Raw genomic sequence first — 17,140 nt, 5'->3', positions numbered from 1 at the left:
AGTGCTGTCGTTGGTAAAAAATTGTTTCCAATGTGTTTCATACAAAAAAAAAAAAAAATATAACTAGTATGCATACTGGAAAGCCATAAAAATTATTTTTCCGTTATTTTCTAATTTGCTCAAAAATCACAACATGTAGGTACCGATAAAGTAAATGTGTAATATTACCAATTTACCCGACCGTGTAATTGAAACCTTGGCAAACGCCATTTAACTTTTTGAAATATTTGGGATATTTAAAAAATGGCCGCGCTGGTATGTGTCATAAGTAGCTGATTTTTAGATGGTATAATTTGTTGTATTGTTTTAATCTGCCTTATATCAGCCAGTTCTGAGTTATACGGGCTGATTTTAAAAAATGATTTTCATGTTAAGTTCATGATTCGTATATCGAAATTTAGAAAGTTGGGAAATTAAACAAAGAGATCGAATTTCACTGTCACTTGACATCCGCCTACCGATGCGATAGTTTAATAACTACAATAAAATGTAAACACAATCAATTTTCTATAATAAAATGCCTTTCAAACTGAAGCTGAAGAAGACAAGACAGTATAATGTAGTATCTAAGAGTTTATTCGTGATAAGTATCGAGTTGTTGGACGGCGTTGTTGTGGAATGCACTCTGGGATCTGACAGCACAGGACAGGAATGTCTGGAGAACGTGTGCCAGAGGCTAGTAATTAACCAATCGGAGTTTTTCGGATTAAGATATACGTCCAGAACCCAACAGCCGAGATGGGTAGACTTGGAGAGACCGCTGAAACGTCAATTAGACAAGCAAGCATCATCCCACCAGCTTTATTTACGGGTTATGTACTACGTCATATCTGGCACCGGATTGATTACAGACGAAATGACAAGGTATCACTACTTCCTCCAACTGAAGAATGACTTAATTGAGGGGAGAATAGTCTGCGATCGCCAGCAAGCTGTTCTGTTAGCCTCGTACAGCCGACAAGCCGAGTATGGAAATCACGATACAGAGAGGCACACTGTTGATTATTTGAAAAATCTGTTGTCTTTTCCGAAACAAATGATAATAGATGGCGGTCAAATAATCGATGGTAATCAACTTGTGGAAAGTGGACAGCTGGAACATCTCACTGCGGCTGTTATTCTGCATCATCAAGTGCTTCAAAACTTACCACAGGTAATTGGTAAACCAGTACTCAGTTGATGCAAATTCTTAGTTCATGTCAAGTTATAAATTACATTATTATTATAATTGTCCGTGTTGATACCAATTCTGTAGCAGGATGATTCAAATGATGGTTTTTACCTCAGAACATAAATGGTAGTTATGGGTTTAATTAATATTATTCCTTACCTATTCTAATAAGAGATTAACTTGCTTACTTAAGTCAATTTCATTTAATTTAATATTTTCATAGTCCTTTCCTTCCACTGTGTTCTCGTAATATAAATAAAGTCTATAACAATAATTCCTGATACTCATAATTTATTTTTTAATATAGGCTCAAGCCGAGGAAGGCTACATCAGCGGCTGTCAACTGTTGACCGGCTACGGGCAAGAAACATTCAACGCGAGAGACCAATCTCGGCAGAATAATGTACAAATTTCCATATCTCTCACCGGTATTATGGTAGACATACAAAATAATGAAGCGCCAAAGTTTTATAGGTGAGTCTTTACATTTGAAATTCCACCTTGTATTGTTATTTTATTTACATAACAAGAAAAGAAAAATTTGTGGACGTGTTGAAACCAGAACTAAATCGCCTTGAAATTCATTTAGTTTCGACTACTTTGAACGTAAGTTCTACAGCTCAAATGAATCTTTAGTCACCTCCTTTGAATTTACTCACTCAGTGAACATATTTTGCAGTCACTACTATTGGCAAATTTTTATGGCATCTCTTCTCACATTTTTCTTGGTCTGTCAAGTTACACCTGAGTACTTAGTTTTATGAAAATAAAAGGTTTAAAATTTTTGTGGTATAATGTGCCTTTCATTGATTGATATGGTGGCACTGTATCAATGATATAAGAAAGAGAATCACTGCCATATAAAAACACTGACACCGCAATGACATCGCGGCTTAGGCATCGGATCATATATCGTCGTGGGTTCCAGGTTCGAATCCTGGGTCTGGCAAGTAAACATCTTGTTTTTCAATTTGTGTATGAGTCAGAGTATGGACCTAATAGGTTGAGCAAGTGGCTGACATAGATTTCTCGTAAAAACAAAACCCGTTAATACAAACCTCCACTCTGTGGAGGCCCATATGATCTTATTAGGGTCGGACATGGTCGAAAAAAGCATGCACAAAATTACATCAGACTATAATGCGACTTCTGTATTCCATGCCATCTGGGAAACTAAAAATCTCCCACATGCTACAATATACCATCTCTATTTAAAAGAAATATATATATATATCCTTTTTTTTAACATTACAACTGGCCGTGCGGCCCAATGACAGTAGTGTAATTAGTAATAAAAGTGAAACAATCACAAACACCCAGGGTTTGAGAAATTGTCACCAGGAATCAAACCCAGAGCCTCCGGATGAAAGGACAGTGCCTTACGCACTGGATTACGATGGCTGCCTATTTCTCTATTACCCAGACCCCCTTCCTACAGAAATAAATGTCACACTATAGCTTTGACTTTGTTTATTATATACACTGCCAAAACCTGGAGGTTTTAGCATTTTTTTTTATTCTCTGGATGACCAATTTGCTAATCGCAATCTAATTTGAAAATAGGCTGCCGTATTTGGAACAATACTAACGTTAACCATTACAAAGCATGCAGTAACACATGTTATTTGCTTCTCGAAGCATTTTAATTTACTATTGCTTTTATCGATAATGAAAACAACATTACTATTTCCAGATGGACCGACATAACTAACGTTATAAATCACAAACGAACGTTCAGTGTGGAGTGCCAGAATCCCAACGACAGTGCCACTTTTGTGTTCGGCTCATCGGACGATGGCAAATACGTGTGGCGGCTGTGCGTGTTGCAGCACACCTTCTATATGAAACACCAGTTGCTGCAGTCCGTTCACATATCCCAATCAGCCAATAGCACCAGCACACCTACCGCCTTACCGCACCAAAAACAACCCCAGCCCAATTTTCAGGTCAGTAATGTGTTAACTTTTCAGTGAAATGTTTGCTTTGGTTAAAATATATATATATATAAATATTGTGGCTTTTTCATACAATTTATTTTACATATAATTATTTCTATAGAATATAAGATTTTCAAAGAGCGTTGATGTTGGATATGTGAGCCTAAAGCAAAGAACCCACAGAAGGCAGCATGGTAAAGATGTAGAATTTGCATGAAGAGCTTAAGTGGCACTATAGCATACAAAAGGAGACTCCCACCGCACTCCCAATTTTAGAAACATGTCGAGTGAGGAACATTTGCCTTTAATTATCTCAGAAAGTAAATAGACAGCATATTTTTTTCACATTTATATTCGGGGACCGACTACAAAAAATAGACTAGTGAAGATTTCAGATCAATAGGACCACAGACAAAATAGATAGATTTGTTAATCACGAGTGGCATGAGGGTGCATATTTAACGTTAAACGCAACATTGTTCTTCATTTCGTAATAGCAAAAGATATCTGGCTAGAGGTTTACACCTAAATGTCTTGGTACACATAAAAAAACTCTGTTAATACAACCCCCACTCTGTGGACGTGCTCCGCTTAGCATCGAACATGTTAATTTACTTTTACAATGGTACTATTAAATAAGTTGACCACATCATCGTATTTATTAGATAGCATCGGACAGAGTTAAAAATAATTCTAAAAGATTCATAATAATATTGTGAATTTATCCAATGGATATCCATATTTTATTTACAAAATGTGATAAGTTATTGTGGTTACTTGCCTCCTTATCACATTAATTTCACATAGCAATTCGACATATCTCAATTATTGATAACGTATTAAACCTCATCATCATTTATTTTATAATATTTCTTGAGAATAAAAACCCTGAATAAAGAAAAAAATATATAATTGTTGTGAAATAAAAACTTCCTTTTATTAATTTTATTTGACTCGAATATAGTAATCTAACTCTTCAAGAGAGTGTGGTAACACTCGAAAAAACATTGTCATCTATTTTTTACGACTACATATTGAGTAATATATTGATTTTTAACGAAATTGCTGACTTATGAATATTCCCTAACTCACGAGTCAGCAAACTTGTGACACCGAAGAGCCACAACTGCCTGTTGATTGTATGCGTCCAGATGGCTATTCCATGTGTTTTAAAATCATCGTGTCTGCATTCTGTAGGTCTTTTATAGCAACACATGTGTTCTTTCTCCACAAAATACCAAAAAGTAAAAATTTCGAGCTCCACAACTTCTCTCTCGTTGCATCCAGCGATTGCAATTTAAAAGTGCCAAAAAAATGTTGATTTTGGTATTTAGAAGATTTGTAATAAAGGTTAGGATCGCTTTACTCTTCCAGAAACCTGTACAGAAAAAAATCTACCATGTTTAAAATGGTTATCCAGAAATAATAAATGTGAAAGGGTGTTTTATATATATAATAGTTTATTTTCACTTTCAATATTCCTGTATGTGTACCAAAGAGCCAGTTTACCAACCGCCCTCCTAATCAGTTGGTCTAGCATTTATAATTTAGGTGATTAATTGATCACTTATATTGAACATTTTTTTTCAGAATGATGGACTATGCGACAGTCGTGACGACTTGGATTTCATTCCGCTTAACAAAGCAATAAGCGGAAGTATGCCAGGATTGCTGGAATCTCACGACCTCAAGTCGTTGATCCACGGCGGCTCGCAACACGGCCTGCAGGCGGAACCTTCTCACCCTCTCACCAATGCTCAAAGGGCGTTGTCCACTTCTTGTTTAGATCTCACCAACTCCAATGGACTTCTGCAGTCTCAAAATGACATTGACAAACTAAGGTAGCATCACATTATTTTCTGCTTCATGATTTTGAGGTATTTGTTACCAATAAAGGCGTTAAAAAAAACTTTCCTAGATGACAGAGACCAATTTGAAAGTGAAGCTGAAAAAAAAACCACTAACACTAAGGATTAGGGGGCCCCATTAGACTATCAAAGATCTTGGACAAATATCTTTTATGAAGAATATTTTATAAAACCTTTTACAGGGTAATAGCCTATATTTCATAAAATATGTCTTTGATCTAAGATCTTTTATTAAAAGTAATACCATAACATTACCTTTTATCAAAGATTAGTCTGTCCAACATGGTAAGCATGTCCAATTTCAAGTAGGCTGTGATCACTGTACAGTGTCGAAACTGGTAGTGATCTACCACACTCTCCCATTCTCATTATGTAACATAAACAAACATATTATATTTGACTGAGGATACAGGTGTTAAAAATTAAACAATAATGCTTGCCCTTCGCCATCATAAATAAAATTTTATATTACAGTTGAACATAGCTACACGTTTTTTACATTTTCACCTGGTCTGTGGTAAAGATTCTGTGGTGTTTCCAGATGACATTTTCAAAATTCACAGATTGACAAAACTGTATGAAAATCTAAATGGCCATCAAAGCGTGCTTTTGTTATATTTAATTTACCGACTATCTATGTAAATTCCAACCATTTCAGAATTTCCAACACTTTGGATTTTCTAATTACCTACTTCTTTACTTAATGTATTAATTTGCTATATAGATGAGAACTAACTATATTTTATTTATTGTACATAGTACCTGAAGATGCCAAAAGGCGAAAACCAGGTTGCAAAAAATGACTCGATGGAATAGGACAAAAGTAAAAGATCCCATTGTATTATGTATTGAAGTGATGAAATTTTGACATAATGATTTAATTAAATACATTTTCCAAGTTTATTAAATCATATATTGCAAATTTTTCAGGGCACTCCTTCCTTCATACAGAGCTGCGCCCGATTACGACACGGCGATACAACAGAAGTACAGTCAGCGGCTCGATCCCGTACACTTTCAAAATCATCAGCCCCACGCACACACCCACACCGACCCCGTAATCTTTACAAAACCGTTTGTCTACGGATCCCAACCTGAAATTCACAGACCCATTCATTATCCCGACGTCACAAGACACACGGCCGCGTTCAACGGTCAGGACGTCCCTTACGCTGTCAACCCTATGAGGCACGATGCTTACGCGGCATTCTCTTTGGAGGCGTCGCATCAACAGATTCAATATTTAAATGTCTACAAGCCCCCGCCTCCGTATCCTAACAACGGATTGGCATCTAATTCCACTCCAGATCTGGCTGTCGCCAGTCAGAGCATCGGTCCGGTGGGCTATCACCGGGGTTACATCAGCCCTCATGTTTCCGGATCCAGTCCGGATCTGGTCTCTTCCCGAACGTTCTTGAGTAGGCAGTACATGAGTCACTTGCACGCCGGAAACATGCACAATTTAATGGGATATGCGGGTGGGCAGAACATGCTGCCGCCGGCGCATGGGACTTATGAAAATCTCGCATCTGCGGGCGACCTCCCCAACGGCCGCACTGTCATCGAAGCCCCGCAACATATTCAAAAACTGCATGACGACAGGGGGAACATCATCTATTGCGTGCCCGCCGCTCGGCCACCTTACGGGAACCATGGAGTCCTGCAACAGCCGATGAAATTGAATTCGGTCAGTGATTCGCAGGAGCCCATCTATGAGAACGTTCCTCTATCCTGGCGGAATGAAGTGACACCACCTGGTGTCCGCCATAGGGCTCGCAGCCTCACGTCACCCCCTCAGATCGCTCCCCCGGAAATCATCCAACCGAGGAAGACCAGCCAACCCGTCTCCGTTGTGCTGAACGATGAACGGACCTCTTGCTTCATGCCACCGCCTTCTTCTAATCCTCTCGCTGATTTTGCCTCTGCCTTCAATCCGAATGTCCTCATAAACAATATCCGTTACTCCCCCGATAACCAGTACCGAAATCCTCCCTTCATCAAAACAGACAGTAATAGTGACGCATTAGTAGACGATACCAAAGTGATCCTCAACAATAACGTGATGTCCGGTAACGATTTGCAAGATGTGACTAATTCTTTAATGTCAGTGACCCTTTCGAAGGAGAGTGCTCCGTCGGATCCGGGAAATCTTGCGTCTTTGAGAGGCTCGCCAGCCAATTTGAGTGCTTCGGCGAAGTCAACTCTGATACAGCAGTCGGACAGTAACAATATCACGACGATCACTATTAACAGTGACGCCGATTCTAAACGAGGCTCGGGGAAGAATTTTGCTAACTTTCCCAAATCTGTCAGTTTATCCGACAGCTTTCATAATAAATCCCAAATATCCGTCACGTCCACTTTACACGGTGGTTTGGATATGACTGCTCCATCATCGTCGTTCTTTGATTCGACCCGGCAGAGTAGCGGATATGAATTGGACATGAGCGGAATATCGACGGCCACAGGCAGCAGCGTTCAAAGTAAAGAGAAAAAGCGACGGCGGTGGGGGATGTTCGGCGGTAAAACTAACAAGACCGAAGTGAAGAGCGCCACCCTCGGGAGGGACAGGGGGAAGAAGGCCCCGGCTGGACCCCAACCAGATGACAACTATCGCTGGTCGACTGCATTACCCAAATTGCAACCTCTACCGTCAACAATATCAAAAGAGACAATGGTAAGTAGTTATTATTTCCTAATATTAGTATACAGAAATAAAATGATTGCTTACTTAATTTGTTCCTCTCATTATAACGATAAATATATTGGGGATACCTTCCTACTATTTTCCATTTAAATTTTTTCAGTACCAAACATAAAAAAGTTATGGATATTATGTATATAATTGCATAATAGGTGAATATTATTATGGCATATGTCTCGCCTTATAAATATCATGGGTCCCAGGTTCGAATCCTGGGTCTGGTAAATGCTCATATTGTTTTTCAATTTATGTTTGGAGTCAGAGGAAGGACGTAATAGGTTGAGCAAGTGATTAACATCCATTCCAAAACAAAAAAAAAATCTGTTAATACAAACCCCAATATGACCCTATTGGGATCGAACATGGCCAAAAAAAAGAATAAAAATCATTATGCAGCCTACTGTGCCCTAGTTGATAGAAACCCCCACCTATGATACCTTATATCAGTGCTTCCGAAACTCATGGGCCGTGCCCCCTGGGCAGGTAGGATTTCTGCAGGCGGGCCGTGAAATGTTTCAATAAAACTACACATTTATTTATGATTGTCTTTTACAATTATATATTTATATTGATCGAAAAACGACTTGAGACGATTCGAGGTGTATGTGTATGTATGCTCGATTTGCTATCAAGGCGGTGATTGCAGCACTTCGCTGGTCGCTGTGCATATTCTTCTCCCCTGCCTGCCACTTAGCAAGATCGATATCGCCCAATCGAACATTATCAAAAATTTTGAATCGAGCATTTCGCGCAGTGTACACACAAGATGTTACACGTTGACCATTGTTGCTAAGCTGTGGCGACAATTTTTATAGTCATTTTGTTATCAAATTGTCATATCTCTCAATCTGGGTGAACTTTTATTCTTTTTCTTATTTTATTTTGTTGGTGATAAATATATAATGTGTGTGTAGTAATAATTAATGCCAAATAAGACTTTTGATAACTAAAATAATTTATTCTTCAGCAAAGGGGGCTGGAAAATATTTTTTTTTGGATTTTGGGGGGGGGGTATGTAAAAATTTTGAAAGCACTGCCTTCGATGGAGAAAACCGTTGCCAAAAATGCATGTTTTTAATGTGTATTTCAGGTAACACAAAAATAATGGCAAGCGGGTTGCCTTCTGGGTGAGGCTGTAGCAAGGTTTAATTCTCGAGTGTGGAGAAATATTTAAATATGTGACACTTTTTGTGAATGTTTCCTTCGAATTGCAGTGCCAGTTGTTGGAGAGAAAGATGTCCGACTCTCAACTCTCTTTCGCCTTTGAACGAATCCCAAAGGGACGTGATTTAAATACAGGTGTCACGGTGGCATTGAATCCTGAGAATTCTCATTTGAACGCAGGGAATACAGAGTATTTACCTTACGATGATAACCGTGTACGACTCACACCGTCCAAATTCAACAAGCATGGATACATTAACGCATCTCATATTACTGTGAGTACGACATGTTTTTCAAATATTTATATAAGTATTTATAATTATTACAGGATGAGAAGAAGAAGAATAACAGTTTTATATTTAATAAAATATTGTTATTTCAAAGTCTAGGGAACTTTACAGACTAACAAATTATTTAATTTTATAAATGCTGCCGAATAATTGAGCCGTTGATTTTAAATTTTCCGGCTTCGATAGCAAAAAATGAAAGTTGAAGATAAAGATATAAATCAAAATAAAAGTAATAAAAATAATAAATATCGCACAACCACATAGTTATGATAGAACTAACGGTGGCAGAAATAGTTCCTGGCCCTAGGCTTTCACGCAGATATGACGTATGTCTGAACCGAATCCGGTGTGGGCATTCCAGGTGTGCTTTATGATGCATAAGTGAGGCTTGAAAGAGTCACCACAGCAAGTGTGATGAGGTTCAGACCACGCAGCACATTGTTGAGTCATGTAACACATATGCCTTCCCCAGATGAGTTTCAGGCCAAACTGTTGTCTGGATTGATGCCTTGCCAGTTTCACTGTGTCATTGTATATTACTGATTCTGTGATTTTGTTTCGCAATGGGTTTATTTTTACTATCGCCATATGAATATAATATAATATATTAGTTCATATTCATAACCAAGGAATATCTTCAATTTTTTTAATTAGTTTGTGTCGTAATAAATTGGCTTTGTCATTTAGATATTTTAGCCATATACCCAAAGGGTTGGCTAAATAACTAACCATTAACCATAATAAAATAATCTGCTTGTATAACCCTCACTCTGTGTAAACCCATATCGCTGGGTTTACTGTGCAGATATTGTAAGCCCGGTTTTTATCAAAATTGAGCTATTATACACAAAATTTCTGCTATTGTTGTTTTTATTTAATAAAACGCAATTTTTTATAGTACTTATTCCACTTTTAATTAATATATTAGGACCGGTTTCGTCCGTTATTAAATAAAAACAACAATACAATGCAGTTCCACCATGAATTGACAGTTAACAAAATAAAGGGAAAAAAAAATTTCTGCTCTAAAAGTATTGTATGTACCAGTGGCAAAGGCTCCATAGTAGGCGATTATTTGAAGCCTACCTTCTAAGAAAATAGATAGAAAGTATTTAAATTTAAATACAGTATAACCTCGTTGTTACGTGCCCAGAATTCACGTTTTCCCGGCAATTGCGTGTAATTTTTTCAGTCCCGATGTATTTCAGTACATTTAATACCCGCATTTACGTTTTTCTTTCCCGCGATTTACGTCGGAAATATTCAAAAGCGCATAACAAGGTGATTGGTCCATTGGTCGCCATCTTTTCTCTTGGCATCGTGTGTGTGTTTTGTATACACTCCGTCTGTCATTATTCTGTCATCAGTCTTACAAGTTCGCGGTTTATTTATTTCATATTGCTTTCGGTTCGATTATTATTCATTTTTACGTCCTCATTCTTTCAAACACATAATGTCTAACCAAAGGAAAGCAAAGAAAAATTTTAATTGAATGTTGTTTTTTAATAAAACGTTATTTTTTTAGAAACATAAAATTTAAATGTTCTTTTTTTCAATACCCCTTTTACATTTTCCCTCCATTTAGGTTTTTTTTTCAGTCCCTGAAAAAATGTAAAATAGGGGTTATACTGTACTTAAATAAAAAAAATGTGCGGGAACCAATTGAATATATCGTCAGAATAATAGTTGATATTAAAAAAATATATATATAAATGAGAGCCATCTATCGTCAGAATAATGTAGAATAAATAAATAATAAGTGACAAATCAACGGCTCTAGCGAGGAGTATTGAGATATCGATTCACTCGACAATAATTTGCCGAGCTTATTGTATGAACTGCGTCTCAAGGCCATCGGAGCAGTCTGGTTTTATTCATACGAATCTATAGGCTTATAAGGCAAAGCTTATATATTTAGTGTCGAGGACTGTCGCTTTGGCGCTTTATTCAAATAATAATTTTAAAAAATAATTTCTATTTGTTCAATCACATCATATAAAGATAGAATATTTTTAAAAATAATTAATAATTTTATCTCGTGATTATTATTTATCATTTAATTCAGTCATAGAACATATAAGTATATTATTTTTTTGTTTAGTTGTTTGTCATATTGGGCTGTTGATAAATTTATCAATGATATATTGTTAGGCGTATGTTACTTGTAGGTATAGGAAAATACATAATTTATATTCATTGCTCAATTCTATATCGTCAGTGAGCTATTGAAATTTTCATCTATTCAGTGTGATGTTGACATTAGTGTGTACTTATTCATCAGTAGTAATATCGTATTATTGTGTTATTTCCTGTGAGGACACCTGATAAGTGTGCTCTTTTTCTTTGATCTCCACAGCCTTCCTCTTTCCAAAAGTCACCCTTCGCCACTGGTATGTACATCTAAATGGGTATTTCATTTAATTACTTCGCCTTCCATATTCAATCAATTCTAATTTCACAAAGCACACATAATATTTGCGCTGCCAACCCAAAGATATGTTCTGCGAAAATGGTGTAAAAATAAACAATACATGAATAGTCTGAGACGGATTTTATAATAATTGTAATAATTCATTGTGTTTTCAGGCCAGCGTAGGAAGCAGTCAAAGGTTTTACATAGCGTGTTCAATTGGTCCAGGGAGCGGGTCGATAGCGGGCGCAACTAGTTTTTGGCAAGCCGTATGGGAAGCCGGAACGAGACTTATCACTTTTATATCTGCCTCCACCTCTCCTTTGCATTTACCTGATACGCTACCCGGAAGACTTAAAGAGTTTGGTCAGGTACATACATAAATAAATTATTGGAACAAGTGAAAAGAAAGATATAAATAAGATGACTCCTGAAGAGTTATTGCCTAAAACCACAATCGGAGTTGCTCATTAAGTGGGAACTTTAGTGAATTGCAAAAAAAATGCCGTGTGCGTTGATACATTATCAAAGAAATAAAGGCAGTAATTGTTATGGTTTTGTTATACCTACGTAAGAATATTAGACTATTTATAAAGGTACCTATTTCATTTTTTGATTTACTTATCGCTGATTTGTAAATTATTGTAATATGCCGGCACCGCTTAGAATTAAAAAAATTCTTCACAAGGAGTCTGTCAGATTCGTCATGATGTTAACTCCACATCAAGCATTTTGACAGGTCTGATTGTAATTGTATGACTTACGCTATGCTTGCACTAAAAAAGGAAAACATTCCAATGAATATTTGTCCCAGCACAAAATAACGCCAAGATACCACAATAATTCCCGATCAATAAAATTAATATACCATTTTAGAAACATCAATATATTAAACAATCTTAAAGCATTAACTGAAATTCACAGTAAATAATGTGACATATTATTTCCAGTTCCAAGTATTTGTTGAATCGAGCCAATCATCAGGATATGTAATCACATCCCGATTGAGGGTTTCCAACAGCAAACAAAGTGGATCAGGCACCATGTCACACACCAGGACTGTTTGGCACTTGCAGTACCCTCAATGGCCAGACTCTGTGACAGTTCCCAAGTCGACAGAACATTTCCTAGGTATGCCGTGATTAATAAAGTGTGTTTTTTTTAGAGGTATAGAACTTTAAGCTGACAGCACTTTTTTAATTGGCGGCCATTTTGTCAGCTGTTAAGTGATTTATGTTTAGTTTGGTTTGGCATTTCAACATGAATAGACTGACGCCTGAACAACGCTTCCAAATTGTGAAAATTTATTTTAAAACAAGATTGCCGTTGATCCCGATTTTCATAAGCGAATTTTGTTTAGCGATGAAGCTCACTTTTGGTTGAATGGATACGTCAATAAACAAAACTGCCGTATTTGGAGTGATGATAATCCTCAAGTGTATGTTGAGACACCGTTACATCCAGAAAAATTGACTGTTTGGTGTGCTTTATGGGCTGGTGGAATAATTGGTCCGTACTTCTTTGCTTTCCGTACTCTTCGCCCACGGTGGCCGCGCGGCATAAGCGTTGGACTATCATGCCGTGGGTCCCAGGTTCGAATCCTGGGTCTGGCAAGTACACGTATTGTTTTTCAATATGTGTGTGAGTCAGGGTATGTACCTAATAGGTTGAGCAAGTGGCTGATATCCATTTCTCGTAAAAACAAAATCTGTTAATACAAACGTCTACTCTGTGGTGGCCCATATGATCCTATTAGGATCGGACATGGTCAAAGAAAGAAGACTTCTTTAAAAACGATGCTGGCCAGAACGTTACAGTCAATGGTGACCGCTATAGAGCCATGATTACTGACTTTTTCGTTCATCAATTGAACAACCATGATGTGCAGGAGCTGTGGTTTCAACAAGACGGCGCAACATGTCACACAGCTCGTGCCACAATTGATTTATTGAAGGAAACGTTTGGTAACTGCATAGTTTCACGATTTCGGACCCGTGAATTGGCCTCCAAAATCGTGTGATTTACCGCCGCTTGACTATTTTCTGTGGGGATATGTGAAGTCGCTAGTCTACCCCGATAAGCCCGAAACGATTGACCACTTGGAGGACAACATTCGCCGCGTTATTGCCGATATACGGCCACAAATGTTGGAAAAAGTCATCGAAAATTGGACCTCCAGATTAGACTACGTCCGAGCCAGCCGTGGCGGTCATATGCCAGAAGTCATATTTAAATTATAATGCCAGAAGAGCATCTTTCGAATAAAGTAAATTTCATGTCAATATAAAAAGTCATCTTTGTTTTATTCCATTTCAAAGTTCTATACCTCTAAAAAAAACACCCTTTATATTTTTAATTTTATTGAATCGTAACATTGACTTTTATAGAATATGCATGTTACCCACTAATACACAGAATCTATATGTACTATGTAACCAGTATGACTGAGAAGTTTCATTAGTGTCTAGGTATGTATGTATTTAATTGCAGGTTTCTTGGAAGAGCTGTCTGCGGTCAGGCACCACTGTGCAGGGGAGATGGGTCCGCTGCACAACGCCAACCCGCCTGTCTTTGTGGCTTGCTCTCAAGGGGTCGGCCGAACCGGGGTCACTATCATCACTGATCTGCTACTCTATACCCTTGAACATAATCAGGTAAATACTAAAGGCCAATACCCACTTGCGCTTTAGTGAAAACAATGAAGATATTAGGAATTAAAATATATAACGCTTTATTGGAAAATATTTGTACAAATTTAGTTAGTTTAAAACATTCAGTACATGACATGAAAAATATAAAGAAATTATGTAGATAACATTTTTCAAAAGTGGTAATACATACGTATAAATAAAACAGAATTTAAAAAATAGTGTAATAAAAAATATTCAACATCATTTACAGTACAAGGAAGTATACCAAGTGAGGTTATTACGCCCTATCTTAAGATTTTATAAAGCAATGTCCACCTAAACTCACCCTCATGCAAGTGAAATATAGTATAGGTATCCAAAGCAAATTTGCTCAAAACTACAGCTGATGTCCTCCAAATTGAACGTTAGTTCTGCACCTTGAAGAGATCAAATAATTGATATTCCCAATTTTTTAGATCAGGGATCTATTATGTCTCATCTAATATTAATGTATTTTGTTTCAGGAACTTGACATCCCGAGGGTAGTAAGCCAACTGCACCAGCAGAGGGCTAATCTCATTGAGAACGTTCACCAATATCGCTTTATTCACGCCATCTTAATTTACTACTTGAAACAAACCAGATTGATTTAAGTTAAACGAATTATTCCGTATATATATTATTTATTTTATTTCGTAAAAATATTCGATTTATAATGCATTTTATTTTTAATTGACTCCACAATCTGATGTGGATGTCGACTGCCTCACGAAGAAAGTTTTTTATGAGCATGGATGTTATCCACTCGCTCAACCTATAGAATTATCGGTATACTATTTTAAATACAGAGGAGGGAGAAATGAAAAATCACATTAATTTATCCAACTGTAGTTCCAGTAGAATATTCTGTGAAAATAATATTTTGTACTAATTTTTAATATTGAGAGATTGAACATTCTTTCATCTATCACTCAGTTGCAGATATCTTGCTAATGAAGGCATTCTATCTCTCTATTTGAATCAACACATACAATTTTTATCATTGACTCACGCGACCTTGTTTATATTATCTCTATAATATCACTGACTATCACTAGATTCTAGACTCTTAAATCTAGATTAAAAATCAACTCTTTTGTCCACATGTGTATACTTTCATTCCCTATTCATATTTTTAATTAAATTACTGACAAAGTATCAAACTTGACCAACGATAGGTATATTTTTCTATTTTCTTTACTTCCAATCGAACGTATCGCTGTCAGTAAAGTTCACAATACAATATAAGTGGTTTCTTTGATAAATCGATTTTGGCTGGAAGTCAGTTTGCTCAAAATGAAAAATAAGCTTGATTCTTTTTAAGTTTTTGTTTTTATTTTAGATAAAATTTAGATCGTCATTGGTAGTCGTAGATCATCGTCCCTCAAAGAGTCGCCTCCGATTAAAATGATCGGAGCGTAATCAGTTTGCAATTTTACTATATTCAATTAGTAATGACTGCGCCAACTTATTAGTTTTATTTTATCAAACTGTTCATGTATGGCATGCAACGGAGGTGTCTATTTATTGCAAGATTATCAAGACTCCAATTATACTTTTCATGTACTATTTCTATAATCTGCATGTAAATTAATGTTTCTCTTATAAAGGTAGCAATGGGTGGCAAAAACAACTTTAAATTATATCACAGGAATTTTCCTCACTTTGCTTATATAGAGTACTGTAAATTTTTTTACAGTGCGTGCATGTTGTTAATGGTGGTGCAATTTAAGAACTAGTTGTATGGCCTCCACGCTTCGATTGACTATATAGGTTCACGAATCCCAGTACATGTATTAATTCCTTTGAATGATGTAAACTGAAAAGAAAACATACTTTGCATTCACTTTGAAAGCATTATCAGTTTATTCCTCCTAGAAGTCTAATCATTCAATGTTCTTCTCAGACTTTGTCCATAGAGTATATGGATAGTACCCAATAGTATTCCGATTAGAGCAAATATTTACTTGGCTAGTATTATTCAACAACAAAATTCCTTCTTATAGCGCAGTCAAGCCATCTCAATCTTGACCGTCCATGTCTTCTTTTGCCCTTAGGGGATGCATACACGCAGATAGCTCCTTCGGTATTTAACCCTTTTACTCCCACGGGGCCGATATTTCGGCCCACCATACCTATGCGAAAACTCCATCTGGGCCGATCCATCGGCCGAAAGTTTGAAACCAAATTTACGATTTATTCCAAATTTTTTCCCGTCATATTTCGTCTCGTGTAGACGAATCATTATATTCACTGTGTGTTGAGTGTGAGTAACATTTATTTTAGTGTCGCTTTATTTATAATTATGTCACACCCTATTAACTCACAAGTCATAATTGCTCTGCTGTCGAACTTGAGACCAAAGAGGGTCATAAAAATAATAAAACATTATTTTTATGACACATTTTAAATTCTGATATTTCTTTTAGTTGTTTTATGATTCATATATCACATTACAAAATGAAGTTTGTAATTTTTGAACTAACAATGGATGCCACTGTACTTTTGATAAGATGGTGAAAAAATACATGAATATAAATATTATTATAAATGATTTAGTGCTTTGAGACTTATTTTTTGAAATTACTTCATTCCATATCAGTTAGTCATCGATACTGTATCGAATTCTCTTGCGATTTCGTGAATTGAATAATATTCTTGAATACCTTGGACACTATACGATTTTTTTTGATTGCTTTATAAAAATTCTATTTCATAGATAAATAATAATTTGTTTATTTTTTTTTCTGTTACTACATAATGATAGATTATATTATAAAATTTGATAAAACAATTATAAATAAAAAAATGTTGTCACACTTGTTTTGTTGTTCAAACATAGTTTTACCCGTTCATTTCTAAATAAATATTGATACATTATTTTTTTCTTTTGTTTTATTGATGTAAACTATCAATATTATTACTTA

General features: G+C 36.3%; 1 protein-coding gene across 1 annotated transcript; it reads left to right on the top strand.

Moving 5' to 3' along the window:
• Positions 1-229: 229 nt before the first annotated feature.
• Positions 230-17,026, top strand: Pez (protein tyrosine phosphatase non-receptor pez). The gene is made up of 10 exons (XM_085941964.1): positions 230-1,153; positions 1,479-1,645; positions 2,865-3,117; positions 4,699-4,949; positions 5,907-7,653; positions 8,895-9,119; positions 11,721-11,915; positions 12,495-12,675; positions 14,035-14,198; positions 14,699-17,026. The coding sequence occupies exons 1-10, from the start codon at positions 518-520 to the stop codon at positions 14,825-14,827; spliced, it is 3,948 nt and encodes a 1,315-aa protein (XP_085798090.1). The 5' UTR covers positions 230-517; the 3' UTR covers positions 14,828-17,026.
• Positions 17,027-17,140: the final 114 nt, after the last annotated feature.

This window comes from Rhyacophila brunnea, unplaced genomic scaffold (assembly GCF_057557595.1).
Source record: "Rhyacophila brunnea isolate RB1 unplaced genomic scaffold, BYU_Rbru_1.0 scaffold_14, whole genome shotgun sequence".
NCBI lineage: Eukaryota > Metazoa > Arthropoda > Insecta > Trichoptera > Rhyacophilidae > Rhyacophila > Rhyacophila brunnea.
Note: the sequence above shows the minus strand (reverse complement) of the source record. Positions and strands in the feature narration are given on the sequence as shown.

What these genes read in the sequence shown, in the direction of transcription:
- Pez (XM_085941964.1), top strand. Translation starts at nt 518, where the DNA reads ATGCCTTTCAAACTGAAGCTGAAGAAGACAAGACAGTATAATGTAGTA. An exon ending in TGCTTCAAAACTTACCACAG is followed by an intron (nt 1,154 to 1,478) that starts GTAATTGGTAAA and finishes TTTTTAATATAG; the next exon opens with GCTCAAGCCGAGGAAGGCTA. An exon ending in CAATATCAAAAGAGACAATG is followed by an intron (nt 7,654 to 8,894) that starts GTAAGTAGTTAT and finishes TTCGAATTGCAG; the next exon opens with TGCCAGTTGTTGGAGAGAAA.